The following is a 21535-nucleotide window of genomic DNA, read 5'->3' on the forward strand; positions in this document are numbered from 1 at the left end:
TGCTCCCGCTCCCGGCTCTGTGCACGTCCTCACACTGCCCAGGGCTCAGTGTGTCGGGACGTCCCTGTCTGGAGCTGACTGTCCTGTGACCGGACTGGTGGGCCGGGCGTTGTCATCCAGGGAGGACCAGGCGGGCACAGTCATGAGGGGCAGGTCTCCACACGGGTGCACAGGCCCCTGGCTGGCCTGGTCGGCCTGTCACCGTCTGGGGGTCCCGCTCTGTGGGGAGCCCCATTCCTTGTTGTAAAGGAGGCCGGCCCGTCCCTAGGAAGGACTTGGGAGAGCCGTGACCTGGTGAGGGCCCTGGACAGCGCTAGCTCCCTGTGCCCTGTCCCCCAGTCTGGTAGGGGGCTTCCTTTGCGGGTTGCTGGCCTTGGGGACAGCATGGTGTGAGCCCCCGCCCACTGTGGTCCCTTCCTCGGCCGGCCCCGAGCTCTAGGTGGCCCAGAGTGAGGGGTATTGCCAAACCATGTCCTGGCAGACGTGGGTGGGACACCATGTGGGGCCAGGTCGGGAAACTTCCTTCCTGGACACCCCGCCCTCCGCTTGTTTGCCTGCGGCTTCCCCAGGTCAGAGCCCCCCACGGAGGTCAGAGCCCCCCACGGAATGTGGGCCCCACCCGAGACCAGAGCCGGGCCTGGCCCTCTGCGCAGAGCACTCTGGCGGTGGCCTGCCCAGCAGGGTGGCCGGGTGCGGACCCTTCCCGGGGACGGCCCGCGAAGCCCACACGACGGCCCCGGGCCCTGTTGCTTCCCCGGAAGCCGGGTAGGTCCTGGGTCTGCCGTGAAGGGAGCTGTTGCTGGCAGGGCGGGTTTCGTGCTTGTGCCTGGGGTCGTCTGAGCGCGTGCTGGGGCGTCCAGGCAGCCTCCCAGGGGAGAGCACAGAGATGCTGAGCCCTCCTAATGCCTCTGCCCGGCCAGCGAGGACGGGCCTGCGGCGGGATCCGCGGGTGACCCCACTTATGACACGTTGGGGTCAGTAGGTCTGCAAACAGTCCCCGAGGCCAAGCTGCCCGTGCTCCTTGCCCCCTGGCCTGCTTCCAGGCACCCAACCTGCGCGGGGGGGCGGGGGCATGCCATCCATCGGGTCCCCAGATCCCTGCACCCCCCCGGGGTCAGCCACGCTGACAACAGGGCAGAGCCGTCCCTCTGCCCCGTCTCCTCCCTTCTCAGAAGCCATCTGGGACCGGGTATGGCTGGGAAGGCTCCCGGACATAAGCGGTCAGGGGCTCCTGGACAGGTGAGGACCAAAGGGCAGGTCTGTGGCTGGTGCCCACGGGCTCCTCGTCCCCCTTGTGGCCACCAGCCCCCCCGTGGGCCTCGGTGCAGCTTCAGGGAGCTGGCGGTAGGGGAGGGCCTGGCTGACTGCGCCGGCCCTGGCAATCCCGTGAGCCGTAAAACCAAACGTCCGGGCCGCCTGCTAATTAAACCCTTGGCCAGCAGCGCGGGGCCTGGGGCTCTTGGCTGGGCTCCCAGTAGGTAACGCAGTGTCCTTGGTGTTGCTGCCGGGTCCCCGCTGTGTCCCGGGCCCCCCTACAGGGCCATGCAGGTTCTCCAGCCCTCTCCTCTGCTGACTCCGGTCCACTGCCTTCCCGGGAGAGGAGAGAGCCCTCGGAAGAGCTTTGTGAACTGGGAAGGGCTTCGGCGCTGTTCCTCCCGCGGAGCTGGAGCTCTTCACCCGAGGTCGTGCCGTGGGCCCCCCGGCCCCCAGGCCTGCGGGGCGTGCTGTGGGCAGGAAGCCCCAAGGCCGGTGTGTGGCCAATGCTGGACTTGCTCGGGGGATGGAGAGGGGACCTGGCTTGGCTCTCTGGGCAGGTGCGGCCGGGGTGGGGGGGACACAGTTCCGGGGGCGTGTGCTGGAAGGTGCTTCACGGGGCACAGAGCAGGGGTGGGTGGCCCATGGGACTGGGGGTGGGAAGGTGCTTGGTGTTCCCTGAGGGCCTGTGGGCCTTGCTTGGGCTGCCAGTGTGGCCGCTGCGGCCCCCAGATCCCTATCCCGCCCTCTGCCTTCTGCTCCTGCCCCCAGGGTGCCCACCCGCCCGCGGGGGCTCTGCCATGTCCTGCCTTCCTGTCCGCGCCACCTGTGACTACTGACCTTGTCCCCAGAAGGTGGGGGATGCTGGGCTTGGGCTGCTCACTCCCGTGCCCTGGGCCGACCTGCTGGTCCTCATCTTCCAGGAAGGTGGGGAAGATCCAAACCTGTGGTAACCTCTGGGTCAGGGTCTGGGGTCCGTGTCTATATCTGGGCTTGGGGAAGTGTGGCCACCCACGTGCTGTGGGGTCAGGAGGCTCTGCTGCCGGGACAGCTATGGTGGAGGGTAACAGACAGCCCCTCTGCCACATTTCTCCCCCCACGCCGCCCCCCTACCCACTGGCAGAAGCAGGGGTGTTCATGGGTTTCTTCTCCAAGCCAAGTGAGGCAGAGCAAGCACACTCCCCAGACACCCAGTGGGCGGGGGAGGCCGCAAGACTTGGACCAGGAAACCGCACCCCCACTCCAGCAGCGGTCACCTGGGACTCTGACCTCCTGTCCCTGGGCCACCTGGTCTCCTCGGGGCTCTACCTGGCTGGCGGCAGAAGGCAGGCCTGAAAGGTGCCCACCCAGGTCAGGAGAGGCCAAGTCTCTTCCTGCCAGTGTCCTGGTGCCCCGGGGACATGGGTGACCCCCCCGCACCGGCCTGCAGGCCCCGTGTGAAGGAGCCTGGCCCGCATGTGTGAGCCCTTCTCAGTCGTCCGTCTTTGGGGTCAGTTCAGTCGTGACCACGTGGGGACACATGAGAACATTCTTCTGATGGGAGAGGGGGCCTTACGGCCAGACACAGAGGTCCTTCTGCACGGGCGGATGCTGGCAGCGACTGGGGAGCGAAACTTCCGGAACCTCTCATACACTTTGGGGTACGAATCCTGCTTCTGTTTCTGTTTGACACGTAAGGAATCTTCCTGTGTGGGTGTGGGTTCTGGGTGCCCCAGGGCTGGGCCACGGTCGCCCTCTCCTGCCCTGCGCCAGGCGCTGTTCCCATGGCCATGATCCGTGCACTGTTGGGGTACCCGTCCCCAGCTGAGGAAGGAGGCAGAGCGGGGACGGAACCAGCTGACCAGATCCGGTCCTTGGGCTCTCTGGTTTCGCGGAAGCCCAGAGGAGGGTGAGACCAGTTTGCTGGTCCGCAGGCCACCCAGCCCTCGGCCTCAGCCCGCGTCCCTGGGACCCAGGGGTCCAGGCCGGGTGCTCAGGGCCCCACCCCAGCGGGAAGAAGTGCCCGCCCTCCCTCTGGGCCCTGCCACGGCTGGGAGGGGCTGCAGGGTAGGGGACAGCTCTGTCCCAGCCTGGCGCCCTCACCCTGGCCACCGATGGGTGCCCCCGCAGACCCGGCTGTCCCCGCCCCGCGTGTCTCCTGCAGGCTGTCCTGTCTAGGCCCCCTGGAACCGCACTGTTCCTGACGGGCGGGGGTGGGAGTCCCGGTCCCGGACTCAGTTTCCTCATTTGCACGTCAAGGCAGCCACGCGCCCCTCTTAGGGGCCCCGAGACAGTGCTGACCCCTGTGTGCCCTCCGCCGTCCAGGCCTCCTGGCCTCTCCCAGGGACGCTGTTCTTTCAGCTTCCACACTGTTAGGGGACATGGCGTGATATCAGGGCCACTGCCCCATGTCAGCTGGGGCCCCCGTGAGCCCCTGGGGTCCCCGAGCCCATAGTGGCTTTTGCCCAGACCCATTCACTCTGCTGCTGCTCCCCGGGGGGCGGTGCTGGCCTGTGTGTCCTGCGGGCAGTGCGCTTCCCTGGCCCCTTGCTTCCTGGAGCCTCTCTTCGCATGGGCCTGGAGACACCCGCCTGCGTCCCCGAGGACCCTGCCAGCCTGGGTAGTGTCTCCCTGCCACCCCCACAGTCCCTCCTGCTGCGCGTGCTGTGTCAGCCTGCTCTACAGATAGGGGAGCTGAGGCTCGGAACTCAGGTTCCCACAGGAGGGCTGGCGTGGGGAAGGTCTGGGCCCACCTGACCCACAGGCCAGCCTCGGGGGACACGTTCCAGGAACCGTGTGCGGAGTGGGGTGTGTGCGGTCTCCCTGGAGACCTTGGGGTCTAGCCTTCTGCAGGGAATGTCCTTGCTGGGCCGCGTGGGGTCCCGCAGGCTTGCTGGCCCTCCGCCTCCCCTTCCTGACCTGGCGGTGGCTGAGACCAGGGGTCTGTGTCTCCCCTGTCCAGACCCCAGTTCCTCCACCTACAGGACAAGGGTCCTGTGGGGCTCTTGCTGGATAGGACTTCCGGGCTCCGGCAGGCTCCACGAGGGTATTTAAAGGGTTAAGCATGTGCTCTGGGTGAGGGGTCCTGGCAGGAGGGAGCCCTTTCCTGCCCAGCAGGGCTCTCTCTCCCCACCCCCAACCTATTGTTCCTGGCATAGGAAAAGGCATATTTCCCCCATGAGGTCACTGGCCGCTCTGGTGGGGAGGTGGGAGCTGCCTGGGCAGCTGTTCCCTCCCCTGCAGCTCCACGCCTGTCTTCTCCGCTCTAGCCTGGGGTGACCAGCGCCTCCGCCCATCTCCCCTCGTCTTAGCTGGTCTTCAAGGCCAGAGGAAAGGCCACCGCCTCCAGGCAGCACTCTAATGCCTGGGCCTTCTCTGCAGGGACAGGCACTTCACCGCAGCCTCCATGGCTGCTTGGCGCGTGCCCGGAGCCCTGGACGCTGGCTGCAGAGCCAGGAGCCTGGACCTAAGTCCTGCCTGGACCTCCACAGGAGTCCTTCGCCTCTGAGACATTCCCCGTCCGCATCTGGACAGGGGGACAGCCGAGCAGGCTGCCCCTGCTCCCCGGCCTGTCCCCAGCCCCTGCTAGCAGGGGGAGGGCTGTCGGCTGGGAATAGGACCCGAGCCCCTTCCGTTCCACCGGCCGCACCGCTGCCCTGCCAGCGCTGGGAGCCAGCGGGCCACGGTTCCCCGCTCACGCCCCCACCCCGGCCCGGCATCCAGGAGGGCTGTCTGGGCGCCACCCGCCTGCCGGGTACCAGCTCCCTGGCTGGGCCGATGCCAGAAGAGCAGTCAGGGACGGCTCACGGGCCTTCTCTGGGCGGGCCGGGCGGGCTGCCCCTCAGACATCCCGGGGTGCCTCCGGGAGCTGGAGACCCAATCCCTGGGGCACGCACAGACCCCCCCTTTCTTGCTGTGTCCCCATCTGCATGCGTGCTGGGTGCGTGAGTGAAGGAAGGAGTGAGAGGCTCCGGGCTGCAGGGTGGGGGTCACCTGGCGTTCCTGCGCGCCCCGGCCCTCTGACCTCTGACCTCTGACCTTGCTGTCCCTGGCGCTTCGTCTCTGACCTCCTGCTTTGGGCAGATGAGCTTCTCCGAGACGCTCTCCTGCTTAGCCCGGGTGTGAGGAGAGGACTAGGGCCACATGCCTTGGGCTCCGCCAGCAGCAGCAGATGGGCTCCCCTGCCCCCGGATTTGAGTTTCTGACGCCCTTGCTGGTTGTTTGTTTATTTTGGTAAAACACACAGAACATGGGGCGCCTGGCTGGCTCAGTCGGTAGGACACACAACTCTTTTTTATTGTTAAATTGTATTTATTCATTCTGGAGTAATCCCTACACCCCACGTGGGGCTGAGCTCACGACCTCAGGGTGGAGAGTCCCCCGTTCCTGCCCCTGAGCCAGCCCGGCAGCAGGCACGTGAGTCTGGATCTCGGGGTTGTAAGTTCAGGCCCCATGTCGTGTGTAGAGAGCACATAAAATGAAAAAAAAAAAAAAAAAAGATACAAAGCATAAAATTGATCATCTTAACCATTTTTTAAAAAATTTTATTTTTTTGAGAGTGAGAGCGCGAGCTGGGGTGGGGCAGAGGGGGAAGCAGGCTCCCCAAGGAGCAGGGAGGCCAGTGCGGGCTCCAGCCCAGGACCCCAGGATCATGACCTGAGCCGAAGGCAGACCCTTCCCTGACCGACTGCCCAGGCGCCCCCGTCTTCCCCATGTTGAAGCGCGCGGTTCAGTTTCTCAATAGGGCACAGCCGGCTCGACCACCCGTCCCCAGAGCGCGACGTCTGAATCCCGACCCCGGCCCAGCCTTGGGCCGCTCCCGGGCCAGGCCCAGGGAAAGGGAAGGTAGGGGTCCTGGCCCCGCTGCGGGCTGTGCGGTGCCTCCGGGAGCCTCCCTGCTGCCTGCACAGCAGTTGCCCTCCTGGGCCCCCCCATCCGCCCCCCACCCCGCCCCTGTGTGCCAGGGGCCCTCCCCCAGCCATGCATAGCCCCTCTCCCCCGCGGGTGTTCCCAGAGTGTCCGGCGGCCTGCCAGGTCCGTCCTCAGGGGCAGGTTAGTTGGGCGGACGAAGGACTAATGGACACACAGATGCGTGGCTGGCAGCGGGGCCGTGGGGAGGACAGACGCCGCCTGGCTGCTAGGGCGGGTGCCACCCTCCCTGGGGATGGGCCAGGGCTGGCACTGTGGCGTGGGGAGAGGCCGAACCTGGGCCTGGAGAGTGCAGCCCTGGAAGGGACTTTAGAAGCCTTTGCCGTAAATGCTTTTCCCTCCCGCTCTGGGGCCGGATCAGATGGATTTGTTTTAGAAGGAAAATCCGCAGTTGCTGCGAACCTTCCTTCTGGTGAGCCGGTGGCAGCCGCGCGTGCAGTGGCAGGAGGCTGCGTCCAGTCCGGGGCTCGGTCACCAGCGTCCCAGCCCCGAGCCCTGCCCCTCGCCTCACCCTTCTGCGGAGCCCTCAGGCAGGTCGTGTGAAGCCCATTGTAGCGACATGGAAACTGAGGCCTGGGCCACGGTGGCCACGCAGGCTGCAGGGTCAGGGGTCTGCCCCCCTCGCTGGGGCTCCTGCTGCCTCCTCCTCTCTGCTTCTCTGCCACCCCAGGGCCTGGTCAGGGCCAGGTGGGACAGGGGACACGCAGGCATAGGCGTGCGCAGCCCTGCTGTGACCCTGGGCCTGGCCGTGGGGTGGGGTGTTGGGCGGGTTGTGGGGGACTCCACGGCCTGGGTTCTGGTGGAGCCAGCCCCTGCTCTGGCACAGTGAGAGAAAAGGCGGGAACAGGCTGTGGGCACGCGGGCAGCTGTCACGGGGCAGCCAGGAGCCCGGCTGACGGCCACGAGCCCCACGGGTGCGGCTGGGAGGCTCACTCGACAGCCAGCAGCATTGTGTGTCCGCTGAAGCCGGAAGATTTTATTTTACTCGTTTTTTGAAGATTCATTTGTTTTAGGGAGAGACAGCCCGAGCGGGAGGGGCAGAAGGAGAGAGAGTGTCTCACAGACTCTGCTGAGTGCGGAGCCTCACGCGGGACTCGATCTCATGACTCTGAGATCGTGACCTGAGCTGAAACCGAGTCGGACGCTTCACCGACTGAGCCCCGCAGGTGCCCCTGAAACTATAAAATGTTTAAAAAAAGGAGGAAAACTAAGTTCGCGAAGTCCGCCTCCTTGTCCCTGTCTGCCCGAGGGGATGGAGGTGGGGCGGTGTGTGCCCGAGTCGCACGCGGCAGAATGAGCTGTGGCTCTGAGCGGCCGGTGACTAGTGTTTGTCGGGACGCCGTACGACAGCGTGTGAATCCTGAGACGTGACAGGTCACAGGTTAGCGGGGTTGCTCTGGCCGCAGGGAGCTGGCATCCAGGTGGGAGACGAGAGGTGATGGGGAGCAGTGACGGGGGACAGTGACGGGGGACAGTGCCAAGGGCAGGGTGTTAGACTGATGCGGGCAGTGATGCCCAGTGGGCTGGGGACCACTGGTGGGCTTGATGTCCGGGGGTGATGTTGGAGGTGATCAGGTGATATTTAGGGGGTGATGCTGGGGAGGGTGATGGGGACAATCAGGGGTGATGTCTGGGGTGTGGCCGTGCTAACTGCCGTCTCTCCCCGCAGCTTGCCTGGCCCGCTTCAACGCCCTCTCTCTGGTCTACCTGCTGTTCCTGCTGCTGCTGCCCTGGCTCCCGGGCCCCTGTCGACACGGCATCCCAGGTAAAGGGCTTGGACGCTGGCTCCTGCCAGGTGGGGGCACTGGGGGCCTTGGAGTGCTTTGTCCACAAGGACTGGCCGGACGGGCATGGGGTGGGGTGCATGTGCCCTCCGCAGAAGCCCTGGGCGGTTTAGTGGCCAGGGCAAAGGACGAGTGGCCCCAGGTTTCATTTTTCCTGTGCCTGCCCCGGACTAGTTTCAGCATCTCCTTCCTGGCTGCGTGTCACAGGGGCATGCTGGAGGTGGTGGGGGTCATCGGACAGATCCCCCTTGTTCCCAGGGCGGCCTGTCTCCCTGCGGGCTCCCTCTCCCACTCCCCACCCTGGGCCTGGCGAGGCTCCGGCCGACCCCTTACTTCCGGGTGCAGCCTCACTCCCCTGACCCGAACCGCCCCCCACGTCAGGCGCCAGGCGCCGTGCTGTCTCTGCCTCCTCTGTTCCCCAGATGAACAGACGGGGGACGCCCTCGGGAACTGCACCCCCAGGAGGCGCTGAACCTGGGCTCGGGGCAGGGAGCCGTCCAAGAAGGGCTGGGAGCAGAGAGGCCGGCTCAGGGGCCCCGGGCTGGAGGGGACGGGGCTGTGCCCTGCCCCCTGCCCCGTGGCGCAGGCAGGCCCCCCCGTGAACAGGGGTGGATGGGGTCCAGATGTGCTGAAAGGACCCTCCAGTCTGGGCTCCTGCCGCCTGCCCGCTCCAAGCTTCAGGGTCCGGTTCCCCGGCTTTCGGGGAGGGGAGTGTGCAGGGGCACATCCCCAAAGGCTGCTCTGCCCTCGGTAGGCGGGAAGGCCCCCTCCGTGTTGGACGGGGAAGAGAGGTTCCCAGGCTCGAACAGGGGTCCCTGAGCGAAGGCGGCTGTCCGCAGCAGGAGAGCCAGTGCCTGGCAGAGACGCGTGGGGAAGCAGCCCCGCAGAGCCGAGCACCGGCTTGGCCGGGACGGCTGAGGACCCGTGAGCGAGACAGGCCCGCAGACGCAGCCTCCAGGAGATGTGGGTGCCGCTGGCTGGCTGCTTCGGGGTCTTGGGGGCTGGGGCAGCACCCCCTCCCCAACTCAGGCCGGAGGTCGGGAGACCAGCCGGGCCTCCTGGGCCAGGCTCGCAGCATCACAGGGCTGGTTCCTTCTGGAGGCTCCAGGGGAGGGTCCGTTTCCTCGTCTTTCTGGAGTCCTGGGGGCACCCACGGCCCCTCTGTCCATTGTCCCGGCCGGCAACGGACCATGGAGTGTCACCTCGTGCCTCTGACTCCGGACCCTATCAGGCTCCCTCCTTGCTGGGGCGCCGGGCTTGCAGTCCAGGCGGCATTCTGGGAGCAGAGGACTGCAGGGGCTTCGGTGGGGGCAGGGCTGAGAGCCGCCGGGGCCCCAGGCCAGCCCCTCGCCCAGGCCGGCGCTTCTCAGCTGCCCACGGTTCCCAGCTCAGGCGCCAGGGCTCACCTCCCACAGGGCCCTCCCCTCCCCTTCCCCAGCGCCCCTCTCCTGCCATGGGCCGTGGGGGCAGGCGGGCCCTGGCCGGGGCGGGGGCTGGGTGGGGAGACTCCCCTGCCTGCCCTCTGTCCGCCCTCGGACGCCCTTCAGGAACAGGGAGGCCACCTGGTTTTTCCAGGTGGATTAGGGGAACCCAGAGACCCGCCCGTGCCCGGGAGCCTGCCCTCGAGCATAGGGTGTGTAGGGGCTCGGCCTAAGCTGCCACTGGTGGAAGGTCTGACACCGCCTGGGCCCGGAGGGTGCTGGCCCCTGGCCCCGACCCACATCCCCACCCAGGGGGGGGACACCGCGGCCTGTGCCTGAGGAGGCGTCGGTTGCCTCGGGGGCGGCTCCAGTTTTTGTCCTCTGGTGGGCAGGGCTGGGGCGGGGCGGGGGTCAGTACCAGTCGTCCCCTTAACACTTAGGGACTTAAGACCCTGTCTCTGCCTTAGAACCCTGCCCCCCAGGCTTCCTGGCCCCCCAGGAGCTGGTGCCTGCGGCTCTCCCTGGGGCCTGGCGGGGAGGGCCCGTGTGCTCAGCTCCGTGAGCAGGCAGCACCGTGAGGGTCCCTGGTGTGTGTCGCGGGGAGGGGCGTGGGTCCCCGTGTGTGACTGCTCATCCGTCGGGACGCAGGCGTCCTGTGATCTTAGGCTTGTGGGGAGAGCTCACAACCCAGGCTCTGCCCTGTCTCCTTCCTCCACTGCACCCCCCAAGAGCCTTCTTGCTGCGGCTGCTGCACCCCCTCCCCAGCGTCCCAGAGCACGTCCTCCCGAGGCCCCCTGCACACCCCGGGAGCCAGGCTCCTGTCGGCATGGGGGGGTGAGGTCTGCAGGCGGCTGGTGTAGACCCCATGCCTGGCCCGAAGGAGAGGCTGCGTGCGCAAGGCCCGTGGGGACGGCAGTTTGCGGGCTGGGCCAGGGTGGCGGGGGCAGCGGGGGGTCCCAGAGGTGAAGGACGGGGGTCCCAGAGCTGGGAACGGGGGTCCCTGTGGAGGGGACTGTCAGGCTGGTTTTGGGGGGGCTCCAGGACTTCTGCTTTTGGGGTCCCCAGCCTGCCAGCCCTATTCCTGGTCCCCCGAGGGCCCGAGTTCTTGTCCCTGTTCCTGCAGGAGGGGTGGTTTCCGGCCCCCCCCCCCCGTGATGCCCACAAGGGGCGCGGGCTGCCAGGACCCCCCCCAGCAGCCGGAGCTGCTGCTCTGTGCCCTGCGCCCCCCTCCCCTGCCGGACCTCCCCCTGCCCTCCAGGCCGCCCTTCAGGAGTGGATCTCCGGGGGGTCGCGGTGGAGTTCAGGTGGGCAGCATGGGACGGCCCCCAGCGTCGGTGAGTGGGGTCAGCAGGCCAGGTCAGGCGTGGATTTCCCGGCCTCCTGCCTCTCCCCCGTCACACACTCACCAGCCCTGCCCGGGAGCTGGAACCACGCGGCCAGCGCTCTGGGCTTGGTGGTGGCTCGTGGTCCAGGACACGGTATGGCCACCCCAGGAGGGATCTTGGGAGGAGAGGTCAGTGGGGACGTGGTGACGCCTGACACTGCCGCATGGTGTCGGAGAGGAAGCCGGTCACAGGGGAGTCCGGTGGGGTCCCCTCCTGCCGGGGGCCCCTCCCGGACCGACCGGTTTCCGGGTGTATGAGGAGCCCGGCAGCCTGGCACTGGCAGCCTCAGGCCCAGCAGTACCGTGAGGCCGACCCCAGGGCGTCCCCAGGCGGTCCCCAGGCATCGGTGGCCCCGGAGCAGGGTGCGACCGTGGGGGCCAGCAGGGGTGCCTCTGGCGGGCCGTGTGCTCCCGCTGCACCCCCTGCTGGGGCTTCCCGGGTCTGCAGGAGTGGCTGAGCCCTGCCCCCACCCATGCAGGTAGCCCTCCGCCCCCCCAGTTGGGAGGCCTCAGCACCCCCCCCCCCCCCCCCCGCCTTGGCCCGTGCTCCAAGCAGAGCTGCCCAGCCAGGGCCGAGCGCCAGACGTTCTGTTCATTTTCCGTCTGTCCCTCCCAGTGCTCTGCCCGCTCCACCCTGCTCTTCCCTCCGCTCACCCCTGCCCCGGAGCGGTGGAGGCGGGGAGGGACCTAGACAGGAGCAGCCGAGAGGTCATCTGCGCTGCCTGGGCTGCTGGGGCTCCCCTGCTCTCTCTGAGCCGGGCTTCCCTCTGCAAGGCCAGGGGGCAGGGGGTGAAGGCCCAGCACTCGCGGGGTCTCCCCTGTTGGGCCCTCCCGGGAGACGGGGTGGAGCAGGGACCCCGAGCCCCGCAGCCTCAGGCGGGAGCGAGTGTGACACCCGTCCCCGAGCCCGGGGTAGGGGGGTCCGGCGGCGAGGAAAGCGTCCGCGGCCCGAGTCCTGACGACAGGTTCCAGAGCTCCGCGTGGGCGTCCGGGTCAGCTTCCTGCACGGGGCGCGAGCCGCCCGCCCGCTCAGAGCTGAGGTGGCGACAGGACTCTGCTGGCCCCCACGCGCGGCCGGTGCGCAGACCCCTCCCTGCAGCCACGGCCTCCCTGCTCGTGCCCAAGGCACACGGGGCCATTGTCTGGGGCCGCCCGTGCCTGCGCCGGGGTCCCGGGGCCCAGCTCCTGGAATCGGTTTCTCCCCGCCCTAGTGGGCTCTGGGGGAACTTGGGACCCCCCGGATGATGAAACGAGGCCCCTATCCCAGCCTCACGCCTGCCCGCTCCGCCCGCAGGCCACACTGGCCGCCTCCTCCAGGCCCTGCTGGTTTTCAGCCTCCTCTTCCTGGCGGCCCACCTGACCTTCCAGATATGCCTCCACACCGTGCCCCGCCTGGACCAGCTTCTGGGACCCAGCTGTGAGTATCCCTGGGTCGGGATGGCCTTCCCGAGCTAGCCAGGAGCCCGGGGAGACGGGGGGACTGCAGCGCTGGGGAAGGTCCCCGCTGTGCCTCACACAGGCCCTGAGTGCCTGTCTCCAGTTCCCGTTCACCCCACGTGGCCCAGGTTCGTGCCGGCTAGTCCTCATTTCAGACCCCCGAATCTACCAGCATCTGTCTCTGCAGGGAACAGACCGGCTGGGGCACCGGTGGCCCTCCGCGCCCTGCCCAGCGCAGCCCTGTGCCCTGCGTCCTGCGGACAGTGTCTGCGGCTGGTGCCCGCTGTCTCAGCTGCAGGCGGGCTCGGCCGAGCCCTGCGGCCCCGCAGCCCCGCACAGCCTGGGTCCTGTCCCGCGTCGCTCCCCGCCCTGCCCCCGCTTCCATTCCGTGGGGACGGTGCCCGTCCTGCTGTTTAGAAGCGGGGCCACGGAGAGAAGCCAGGCGCCTCGGGGGTGCCGTGGCCCCGGTGGCTCCCGCATAGGCCTCCCCATTCCGGCCCCCACGACTTAGGCCTCAGCTCGCGGCTGGGAGGCCCCGTTTGTGCCGGGCGGGACGCATGGGCCTTCGATGCCTCTGGCTCTCCTTGGCTGCGCCTTCGTTCCCTACCGGTGAAGGCGACCTTCTGCGAGCTGCCCCGAGCCCAGCCATGTCCCGTGACCGTGGGGCTCCCAGGGCCTCCGGGCGGCAGGGAGTAGGGCTGCGTGGCGCTCGCTGCCTGACCCCGCTCCGTGTCTCTCCCGCAGGCGGCCCCTGGGAGAGCCTCTCCCGGCACGTGGGGGTCACGAGGTAAGCGCGCTCCTTGCCTCCCCGGGTCCCCCACCCTCCTCCCCTGCCCGGCACCTGCCTTCCCCGACCCGCCGTGGGCTCTCCCTGCCCTTCCCAGGCTGGACCTGAAGGACATCCCCAATGCTGTCCGGCTGGTGGCCCCCGACCTCGGTGTCCTGGTGGTCTCCTCCGTGTGCCTTGGCCTCTGTGGGCGCCTCGCCCGGGACACGCAGCGGAGGCAGTGCGCCCAGGAGCTGGTGAGGGCTGGAGGCGGGCGGGCCTCGGGTGCTGGAGGACGCTGTTCCTGGCTCTGTCCGTCAGAGGACAATTTCGCTTTTTCTTGACACAAATGTGGACTTTTCGTTGAAAAAGCGTGTGCTTGCTGTGAGGAGATGAGGCATGGGAGGTGTGTGTCCCCTCTCTGGGACGCGGGGCCGAGTGGTGCCGCCCGTGTGCCTTTGAGACTTGGTCCTAGCAGGAATCCATCTCAGGGACCTCAAGTCAGGTCTGTGCCTTCAGCAGCTGTTCCAGGGGGTCCCTCCAGGCCACAGGGAAGGAGGGACTCATCACTGCAGGGAGTGACCTGCTGGCTGTCAGGGAGCTCCCCTCCATGTTGGGGGCAACTCAGTCTGCCCCTGACCCCAGCCTAGCGGGCAAGGCTGGCACCTCACTTTCAGAGGGGGAACGGGAGCCTGCAGCTCAGGTTGCAGGCACTCGTGGGGCTTGGGACCACCCTGTGCCGTCCCTCGGGTGCCCTCCCCCCGTGGCCCCCGTCCCCTCCCCGGGGAGGGCGTGCGCGCTGCTCAAGCTCCGGCGGCCTCTGGTTTCCCTATTCGTGGAACCAGGGCTTCCCAGAACAGCTCTGCCGCGAAGGGGACTGGCTCTGTCTAAAATCTGGGGTGGGACAGGCCGGGGCAGGAAGGAACAGCCGCTGCGTGTGGCCTCCATGGCCCGGAACTGCCTTGCTGGCGTTGGGGGCTGGACCCTGGTCTGCCCTGTGACTGGGACAGGTCACCTCGTCTCTGTCTTCAGTGGCTAATGAGAGCCTGCGCCGTCGTGTTGACCTGGGGTGGCTGGTGTAGACAACCTGAGTGAGGTTGGGGGCAGGGACCCGCCACAGGTGTGGGCTTTAAAGCCCAGAGCCACGTGTGCACACACATGACGCCCCGCACAGTTGCCCGTCACACGCACGGACAGGCAGGCTCTTGGGGTCGGGCCGGCTGCAGGGGCACGGGGCGGGGAGGACAGCAGAAGCTCCCGCCAAGGCCCCTGTGGCGCCAGAAGGAACCGCGGGGCCGGGGCCGGGGCCGGGGCCGGAGGCGGGACACCCGGAGCACCTGCCTTCCCGCCTAGCAGCAGCCTCCGCGGTTCCCACAGACACCGACTTTCCACAGGCGCTCAGATGCCGTCGCAGGGCCGCGGCCAGCTGTGGCGGGGTGCGCTCCGGCCTGGCTGCTGTCCTGCTCCCCTCTTCGCCTCGCCTGCCCCTTCCCTCCTTCCGGGCTCGGCTTAGGGGCTCCTCCCTGGGGCCTCCCCACCCCCCAGGCTCTGTGAGGGCAGGACACGTCTGGTCCCCACCCTCAGGCCCTCAGGGGACAGAGGCACAACAGAGAGGTTAGGGCACTTGCCCAGGGCCGCGCAGCTAGGAGGCACGAGCCGGGGTGGGAGCAGGTCGTCCGGCTCCCGTGAGCGCGGCTGAATGCCGAGTGCCATCCGCTGGGAAGGGCACGGGCATGGCGCCCGTTTAACAAGTGGGAACTGGGGCGGGGGGGCGCTGGGCGCCCAGGGAAACAGCTTCGTTCTGGGCAACCTTGAAGGGGGCCAGGGAAGGAGGCCCTGACCTTGGTGAAGCCTGGCAGGCCGCCCGCCCCTTGCCGTCCAGGGACCCCACAGTCAGCAGAAAGGGAGCAGGGTCACACTGGGGGGCCGCGGGGTCTCCTCCGCACCCCCGTTCCTCTGTGTAAGGGGAAGTGCTCCGTCGGCCCAGGGACCGAGGGGCGTGGACTGGAGTGCGGGGCTGCCGTGTGCGGGCCGCCTTCTTCCTCACAGTCCCCACTCGGGGCCTCCAGAGCCAGGGTTCCAAGGACACGTGTGGGAACCTGGGGGCCCCCAGGCTAGAGGGGAAGATAAAGAAGAGGCACTTGTGGGGTTCTGGAGTAGCGTGAGGCCCGTCTGCAGGGGTCAGTGGTCTCGAGGGCCAGGCCTGGCGGGAGCGCCTTGGGGTTGAGGCGGGCAGCCTCTGGGAAGGCTGGTGGCAGGCAGACCTCTGGGTCCAGAGCACGGCGTGGCCACACCCGGCCAGCAGCCTCTCCCCACTGGGCGGCTCCAGTGCCATGTCCCCGATTTCTGCCCCTTCTCCTGACCCCGGCAGGATGATGATGACAGGGAAGTGGACGGTGGCTCCCCAGTGGGGCCTCAGGGAGCCCCGGCGCCAGCCCCCACACGGAGGTCCCGGCTGGCCACCCGGTTCCAGATCACAGCACACTGGCTGCTGGTGGCCGCGGGACGGACCCTGGCCATCGTGCTGCTCGCATTAGCAGGTACCCGCGGGGCCAGGAACGGGGACCCCAGCAGCATCTGCCGCGCGGGGAGGGTCTCGGCAGCCCGCCAGCCCCCCGTGGGCCACAGAGACCCCACCGCCCCGCCCCGCCCCGCCCCGCAGGCATCGCCCACCCCTCCGCCTTCTCCAGCATCTACTTCCTCGTCTTCCTGGCCACCTGCACCTGGTGGGCCTGCCATTTTCCCATCAGCCCCCTGGGCTTCAGCGCGCTCTGTGTCACCGTGGGCTGCTTCGGTGCCGGCCACCTCGTCTGCGTCTACTGCTACCAGACGCCCTTCGCCCAGGCCATGCTCCCCCCTGCCGGCGTCTGGGCCAGGTGAGGCTCCCCGCACAGGCCCCATCCCCCCCACCTCCGCCCCGGCCCTGGCTTCCCGGCCCCCCCGGGTCCCCCACGGCCGGCACACAGTGGCTCGCCCTCCCTGGCAGGGTGTTTGGTCTCAAGGCCTTCGTGGCCCATGGCAACTGCTCCAATGCGCTGGTCCTCGATCCAAGCCACGACTGGCCCATCTACGTGAGCCCTGGCATCCTGCTGCTTCTCTACTACACCGTGGCCTCCCTCCTCAAGCTGCACCTGCACCAGCCCCTGGACCAGGTGAGCGCCCGGGGCCAGCGCCCTCTGACAGTCTTCGCCCCCGACGCACCCCGTCAGGGGTGGGAGCTAAGCTCCAGCTGGTCTCTACAGAGGAAGGAGGCGGCCAGGAGCCACAAGGAGCAGGAGGTGGAGCTGACCCAGGTGGACCAGTGGCCCCGGGGCCAGGCCAGGGCTGCAGCCACCAAGGAGGAGGGGGCTGCCCAGGTGAGGAGCCCAGCCTGGGCCGTGGCCCTGGAGCCTGCCTGCCCGAGGGCCGGGCTCACGGGGTCTCATCTTGTCTCTGCAGCACATGCTGCCCCCGGCCACGGGCTCAGACTGCGGCACCGACAGCTGCACCGTGCACGACCTGACTGGCCACAGCCCCGTTCGCCAGTGCCCCTGTGAGTGCCGGATGTCCCTGGCTGCCCAGGGACACCGCCTTCTGCAGGTGCACTGGTGCTGCCCCCTGGTGGCCAGGGGTGGTCTTGCTCCACTGACCTCCAGCTGCGAGGTTTGGGGGCCACCCAGGGGCCACCCAGCCACCACCCCCCCGCCGGGAGCATGGGGTCAGGCGGGTGAGTGGGACTAGGGACGGCCAGGGACCAGCGTCACACAGGAGCCCAGCCCTTTGCTGGCATTTTCTGCCCCTAGTGCCCCCTGTTCCACACTGGCCGCTGCCCTTGAGGGCAGAGTTTGTGGTGGCCGAGGGGCTCCCCCTGTTGATGGTGGAGCTTCCCAGCTAGGGTCCAGCTCCCTGGTGACCTCTGTCCCCTCCCCCTTCAGTGCAGCCCAGGCTGGCAGAGCCTCGAGAGACGTCTGCGCTACACAGCCTGGGTCACCTCATCTTGGACCAGAGCTACGTGTGTGCCCTCATCGCCATGATGGTAAGGAGCAGCTGGCCTGGGCCCCTCCTGCTGGTTCTCTCGGGATGTGCTGGGAGGCGGCTGGTGGCCCACATCCCGCAGAGCCTGGTGCCTCGTGGTCAGAAACGGAGCTGTGTCCTGATGGGCTGCGAGCGGGTGTGTGCGTGTGCCCGTGCATGCGTGTGGTGTGTATGTGCCCACATATGCAGAGTGGGTGTGTGCCCGTGTGAGCGTGCATCTCGTGACCCCGGGCTTTAGGCCGAGGACGCGCGTTGGCTTCCCCGTCTCGGGGCTCAGCGAGGGGAGTAGGCCCCGGGGAGCGGGGCCAGCGGAGCGGGGCCGGGTGTGGGCAGGCCGGGCCGTGCAGCCCCGCCCAGCAGCCCTGGCCCGCCAGGTGTGGAGCATCACGTACCACAGCTGGCTGACCTTCGTGCTGCTGCTCTGGGCCTGCCTCATCTGGACCGTGCGCAGCCGCCACCAGCTGGCCATGCTCTGCTCGCCCTTCATCCTGCTCTACGGGCTGGCGCTCTGTGGCCTGCGCTACGTGTGGGCCATGGACCTGCGTCCCGAGCTGCCCACCACCCTGGGCCCCGTCAGCCTGAGGCAGCTGGGGCTGGAGCACACCCGCTACCCATGCCTGGACCTTGGCGCCATGGTGAGAGTCCCCCTCCCACGTCCCCCTCCTGTGGTGAGTGTCCCTGATGAGGCTGTCAGCTCCCTTGCCAGCTCCCCTGTGGACATGGCACCTCCGGGAGGGCAGGGCCTGTCCGCTGTCCGTGGGGTTCTGTGCCACCAGTACGGAGCGGCGGTCCCATGCCGCGCCTGCCTCTCCGTGCAGCTCGTGTCCCGGTGTGAGGCCGGCGTGTGCAGGGCACCGCTGTGTCCTGACGTCTGTGCCCCTGCGGGCAGGGGGGTCAGCCAGATTCCATCTCCCCAAGTGCCAGGGGGTCGGTCTGGGCCCGCAGGGAGGCGGGTGCCCGGCGCTGTCCCCGGTCCGCGTGTTCGCGGGGGGTCCGGCTGCCCCCGTTGACTGGCCCCCGCCCCGCCCCGCCCCGCCCCAGCTGCTGTACGTGCTGACCTTCTGGCTCCTGCTGCGCCAGTTCGTCAAGGAGAAGCTGCTGAGGAAGGCGCACGGCCCTGCCGCGCTGACGGACGTCGCCGTGGGGGACGCAGGTGAGGGCTGGGGCCACTGCGGGGGGTGGGGGGCGGCACCCTCCTACCTGTCCAAAGCCATGACCCCGCTGCCCCCCGGCTTGACCCGCAGAGCCCAGGCGGGCGGGGACGCTGCTGCGGAGCCTGGGGGAGCTGGTGAGCGGGCTGTACGCCAAGTACTGGATCTACGTGTGCGCGGGCATGTTCGTGGTGGTCAGCTTCGCCGGCCGCCTGGTCGTCTACAAGATCGTGTACATGCTGCTCTTCCTGCTCTGCCTCACCCTCTTCCAGGTGCGGTGGGCGGGCGGCGGGGCGGCGGGCACGGCCCCCACGTCCCCGGGTCTCACCGCGCCCCCGGGTCTCGCCGCGCCCCCCCCAGGTCTACTACAGCCTGTGGAGGAGGCTGCTAAAGCTGTTCTGGTGGCTGGTGGTGGCCTACACCATGCTGGTGCTCATCGCCGTCTACACCTTCCAGTTCCAGGACTTCCCCACATACTGGCGCAACCTGACGGGCCTCACCGACGAGCAGTGAGCGGGCCGTGCGGGGCCGGGGGGGTGGTGGGCGGTCGGGGGCCGGCGGTTGGGCAGGCGCCGCGGCTGGCGGGTCTGACCGCCGTGCGCCCCGCGCCAGGCTGGGGGACCTGGGCCTGGAGCAGTTCAGCGTGTCGGAGCTCTTCTCCAGCATCCTGGTGCCCGGCTTCTTCCTGCTGGCCTGCATCCTGCAGCTGCACTACTTCCACCGGCCCTTCATGCGGCTCACCGACCTGGAGCGCGTGCCCCCGCCTGGCCGCTGCCTCCCACGCTGGGCCCACAGGTGCGTGGCCCCCCTGGGTGCGGACGGAGCCCCAGGCGCACGGCGGGGGCCGGGGGCCTGCAGGATGCCCCCCCGCCTTGGCACAGAGGAAGGAAGGGAGGGGGAGGGAAGGCCGGTGGGTTCGCACGTGTGGCCAGCGGATGGGGACAGAACATGGCGGGGGCGCCGGCGGGGCTTTCTTCCCCCGGCACACGCCACCCCTCGCCCCCAGGCGGAACGGGAGGGGCCCGTGGGGACGAGCGTGGCATCTGGGGTAGGAAGTGATGCTTTGGGGCCCCCCCAGGCAGGATCCGGTCAGTGGGACCCCGCTGCTGCTGCAGGAGGACGCTGGGGAGGAGGGGCCGGTGAGCCCGGAGGGCCCCTGCCCGGCCGTGCAGGGCCCGGAAGGTGAGTCCCACGGGCAGGCCTGGCGTCCCTCTGCCCCGATCCCTGTGGGGCCCCCTTGCTCACAGTCTCACCCCGGGGTCTGCAGCCAGCAAGTGGGGCCTGGTGGCCGAGCGGCTGCTGGACCTGGCCTCCGGCTTCTCGGACGTCCTCGCCCGCGTGCAGGTGCTGCTGCGCCGCCTGCTGGAGCTGCACGTCTTCAAGCTGGTGGCTCTGTACACCGTGTGGGTGGCCCTGAAGGAGGTAAGGACGGGCTGGACACCCCCCCCCTTTGGAGCACGGTGTGGGGGCCTCCCTGGGGGTGCTGCCGCGCCCGCCCCAGCCTGCCCACCGTCTCCCAGGTGTCGGTGATGAACCTGCTGCTGGTCGTGCTCTGGGCCTTCGCCCTGCCCTACCCGCGCTTCCGGCCCATGGCCTCCTGCCTGTGCACCGTGTGGACCTGCGTCATCATCGTGTGCAAGATGCTCTACCAGCTGAAGGTCGTCAGCCCCCACGAGTACTCCAGCAACTGCTCTGAGGTGCGGCTGCAGCACGCCCCCACCTCCCGGGCCTACAGGCCCCACAGGGACAGCCCTTGAGCTCAAGCTGGTGGGGACTAAGGTGGGGAGGGGGGCTTCGCCCTCTGTTCCCCTGCCAGCCTCTGCCTGGGCCACCTTGTCCCCAGACATGCTGTCCCCTTCCCTGTTAAGGTCGGTCACAGGCTGACGGCCCACCTGTGTCCCTGGTGGGGGTCACCATGGTCTGGCCTGGACCTGTCCAGAGTTGTGGCTGACGTTGGCTGGGGGCCGGGTAGGGTGGGCCGTCCTGGGGTCACTGTCTAGTTCGTGGAGTGTGGGGTGCAGGTGCTGATTCTCCCCTCCCCCAGCCCCTGCTCAACAGCACCAACCTGCAGAAGACAGAGATCAGGCAGTCCCTGCTGTACCGGGGGCCCGTCGACCCTGCCAACTGGTTTGGGGTGCGGAAGGGCTTCCCCAACCTAGGCTACGTCCAGGTGAGCCAGGGGCCGCGGGGTCATGGGGCCGGGGGTCGGGGGAGCCGGGTGGAGCGTGACCCCAGCCTCCCCGCCCCAGAACCACCTGCAGGTCCTGCTGCTGCTGGTGTTCGAGGCCATCGTCTACCGGCGCCAGGAGCACCACCGCCGGCAGCACCAGCTGGGCCCACTGCCTGCCCAGGCCGTGTGTGCCGACGGCACCCGCCAGCGGCTGGACCAGGACCTGCTTGGCTGTTTCAAGTACTTCGTCAACTTCTTCTTCTACAAATTTGGGCTAGAGGTGAGGCTGTGTCAACCCTCACCCCCTCTCCGGGCAGGACCGGGGGCCCATGGCGCCCTCTCTGTGGGCTTTGCTGGACATCTGCAGGGTGCAGACCCTCTAGGGCCACCTTGGGGTGGGGGGGACACAGGGGAAGGACCTCCCAGAGGCCGGACCTGTCCTCGCAGAGTAAGGGGTGGGCATCTGGGGCCTCGGCTGGACGCTGTGTCAGGCGTCTCCAATGGGCTTGGGACTTGCTGAGCCGGGCTTCTTCCCCACCCCTCTCCGGCCCCGCATGGTGGAGGTGGGACCTGCACTAGGACAGTGTGGGCCGCGGGCGGCTGCCCCCACCCCACCCCCTGGTCTGCCCAGAAGTGGGGAGCGGAAAGTCCTACAACCCCAGCAGCTTACTGTGCACCCCCGTCCCCCGCCACCCCCAGATCTGCTTCCTGATGGCCGTGACCGTGATCGGGCAGCGCATGAACTTCATGGTGATCCTGCACGGCTGCTGGCTGGTGGCCCTGCTCACCCGCCGGCACCGGGCCGCCATCGCCCGCCTCTGGCCCAACTACTGCCTCTTCCTGGCGCTGTTCCTGCTCTACCAGTACCTGCTGTGTCTGGGCATCCCCCCGGCCCTGTGCCTCGGTGAGCTGGCGGCCAGCACAGCGGGGGCCGGCGTGCCGGGCGGCGGCTGCAGTATCCCCGGGGGGCGGGAGGACTGGCCCCTTCCCGTCCCTGGGTATCCAGTGTTTGTTTTTTCCCGGCGTTCTATCGGGAACGATTCAAAGCAATCAGGGAAGTTGGAGGTGGCACGCGAGGGGCAGCCGTGCCCTCGTCAGGGGCCACGCAAGAGTCTGTGAGCCCCACACCCTGAGGATGGGGGCCTGGACGAGGGACGGCATGGCCATCCAACCTGCTCGGCCCCCAGACCTGGCCTCGTCTTCTGGGGGGCCGTGGTGGTGCTCTGCCCCTGGCCATGCTCTGCTC

General features: G+C 68.5%; 2 protein-coding genes across 6 annotated transcripts in view; both read left to right on the forward strand.

Moving 5' to 3' along the window:
* PIEZO1 (piezo type mechanosensitive ion channel component 1) overlaps positions 1-21535 on the forward strand; it is a 49143-nt gene that overhangs the window by 16048 nt on the left and 11560 nt on the right. For 4 of the 5 annotated variants that reach the window (XM_059150724.1, XM_059150720.1, XM_059150721.1 and 1 more), the window contains exons 2-22: positions 7832-7927; positions 12046-12168; positions 12933-12975; positions 13073-13211; positions 15326-15494; positions 15617-15830; positions 15941-16106; positions 16197-16310; positions 16393-16486; positions 16869-16969; positions 17343-17603; positions 18010-18121; positions 18213-18391; positions 18480-18628; positions 18732-18914; positions 19198-19301; positions 19387-19541; positions 19640-19816; positions 20164-20289; positions 20369-20569; positions 20989-21193. In XM_059150724.1, the coding sequence (XP_059006707.1) occupies positions 7832-7927; positions 12046-12168; positions 12933-12975; positions 13073-13211; positions 15326-15494; positions 15617-15830; positions 15941-16106; positions 16197-16310; positions 16393-16486; positions 16869-16969; positions 17343-17603; positions 18010-18121; positions 18213-18391; positions 18480-18628; positions 18732-18914; positions 19198-19301; positions 19387-19541; positions 19640-19816; positions 20164-20289; positions 20369-20569; positions 20989-21193 (3111 nt within the window). Of the gene's footprint in view, positions 1-7831; positions 7928-11810; positions 11829-12045; positions 12169-12932; positions 12976-13072; positions 13212-15325; positions 15495-15616; positions 15831-15940; positions 16107-16196; positions 16311-16392; positions 16487-16868; positions 16970-17342; positions 17604-18009; positions 18122-18212; positions 18392-18479; positions 18629-18731; positions 18915-19197; positions 19302-19386; positions 19542-19639; positions 19817-20163; positions 20290-20368; positions 20570-20988; positions 21194-21535 lie in introns of those variants that run through there. The other variant, XM_059150723.1, reaches the window with a different exon arrangement.
* On the forward strand, positions 1246-5961 carry LOC131817429 (uncharacterized). Its single transcript, XM_059150754.1, has 2 exons — positions 1246-2894; positions 4615-5961. The coding sequence occupies exon 1, from the start codon at positions 1543-1545 to the stop codon at positions 2587-2589; it is 1047 nt and encodes a 348-aa protein (XP_059006737.1). The 5' UTR covers positions 1246-1542; the 3' UTR covers positions 2590-2894; positions 4615-5961.

This window comes from Mustela lutreola, chromosome 16, assembly GCF_030435805.1.
Source record: "Mustela lutreola isolate mMusLut2 chromosome 16, mMusLut2.pri, whole genome shotgun sequence".
Classification (NCBI taxonomy): domain Eukaryota; kingdom Metazoa; phylum Chordata; class Mammalia; order Carnivora; family Mustelidae; genus Mustela; species Mustela lutreola.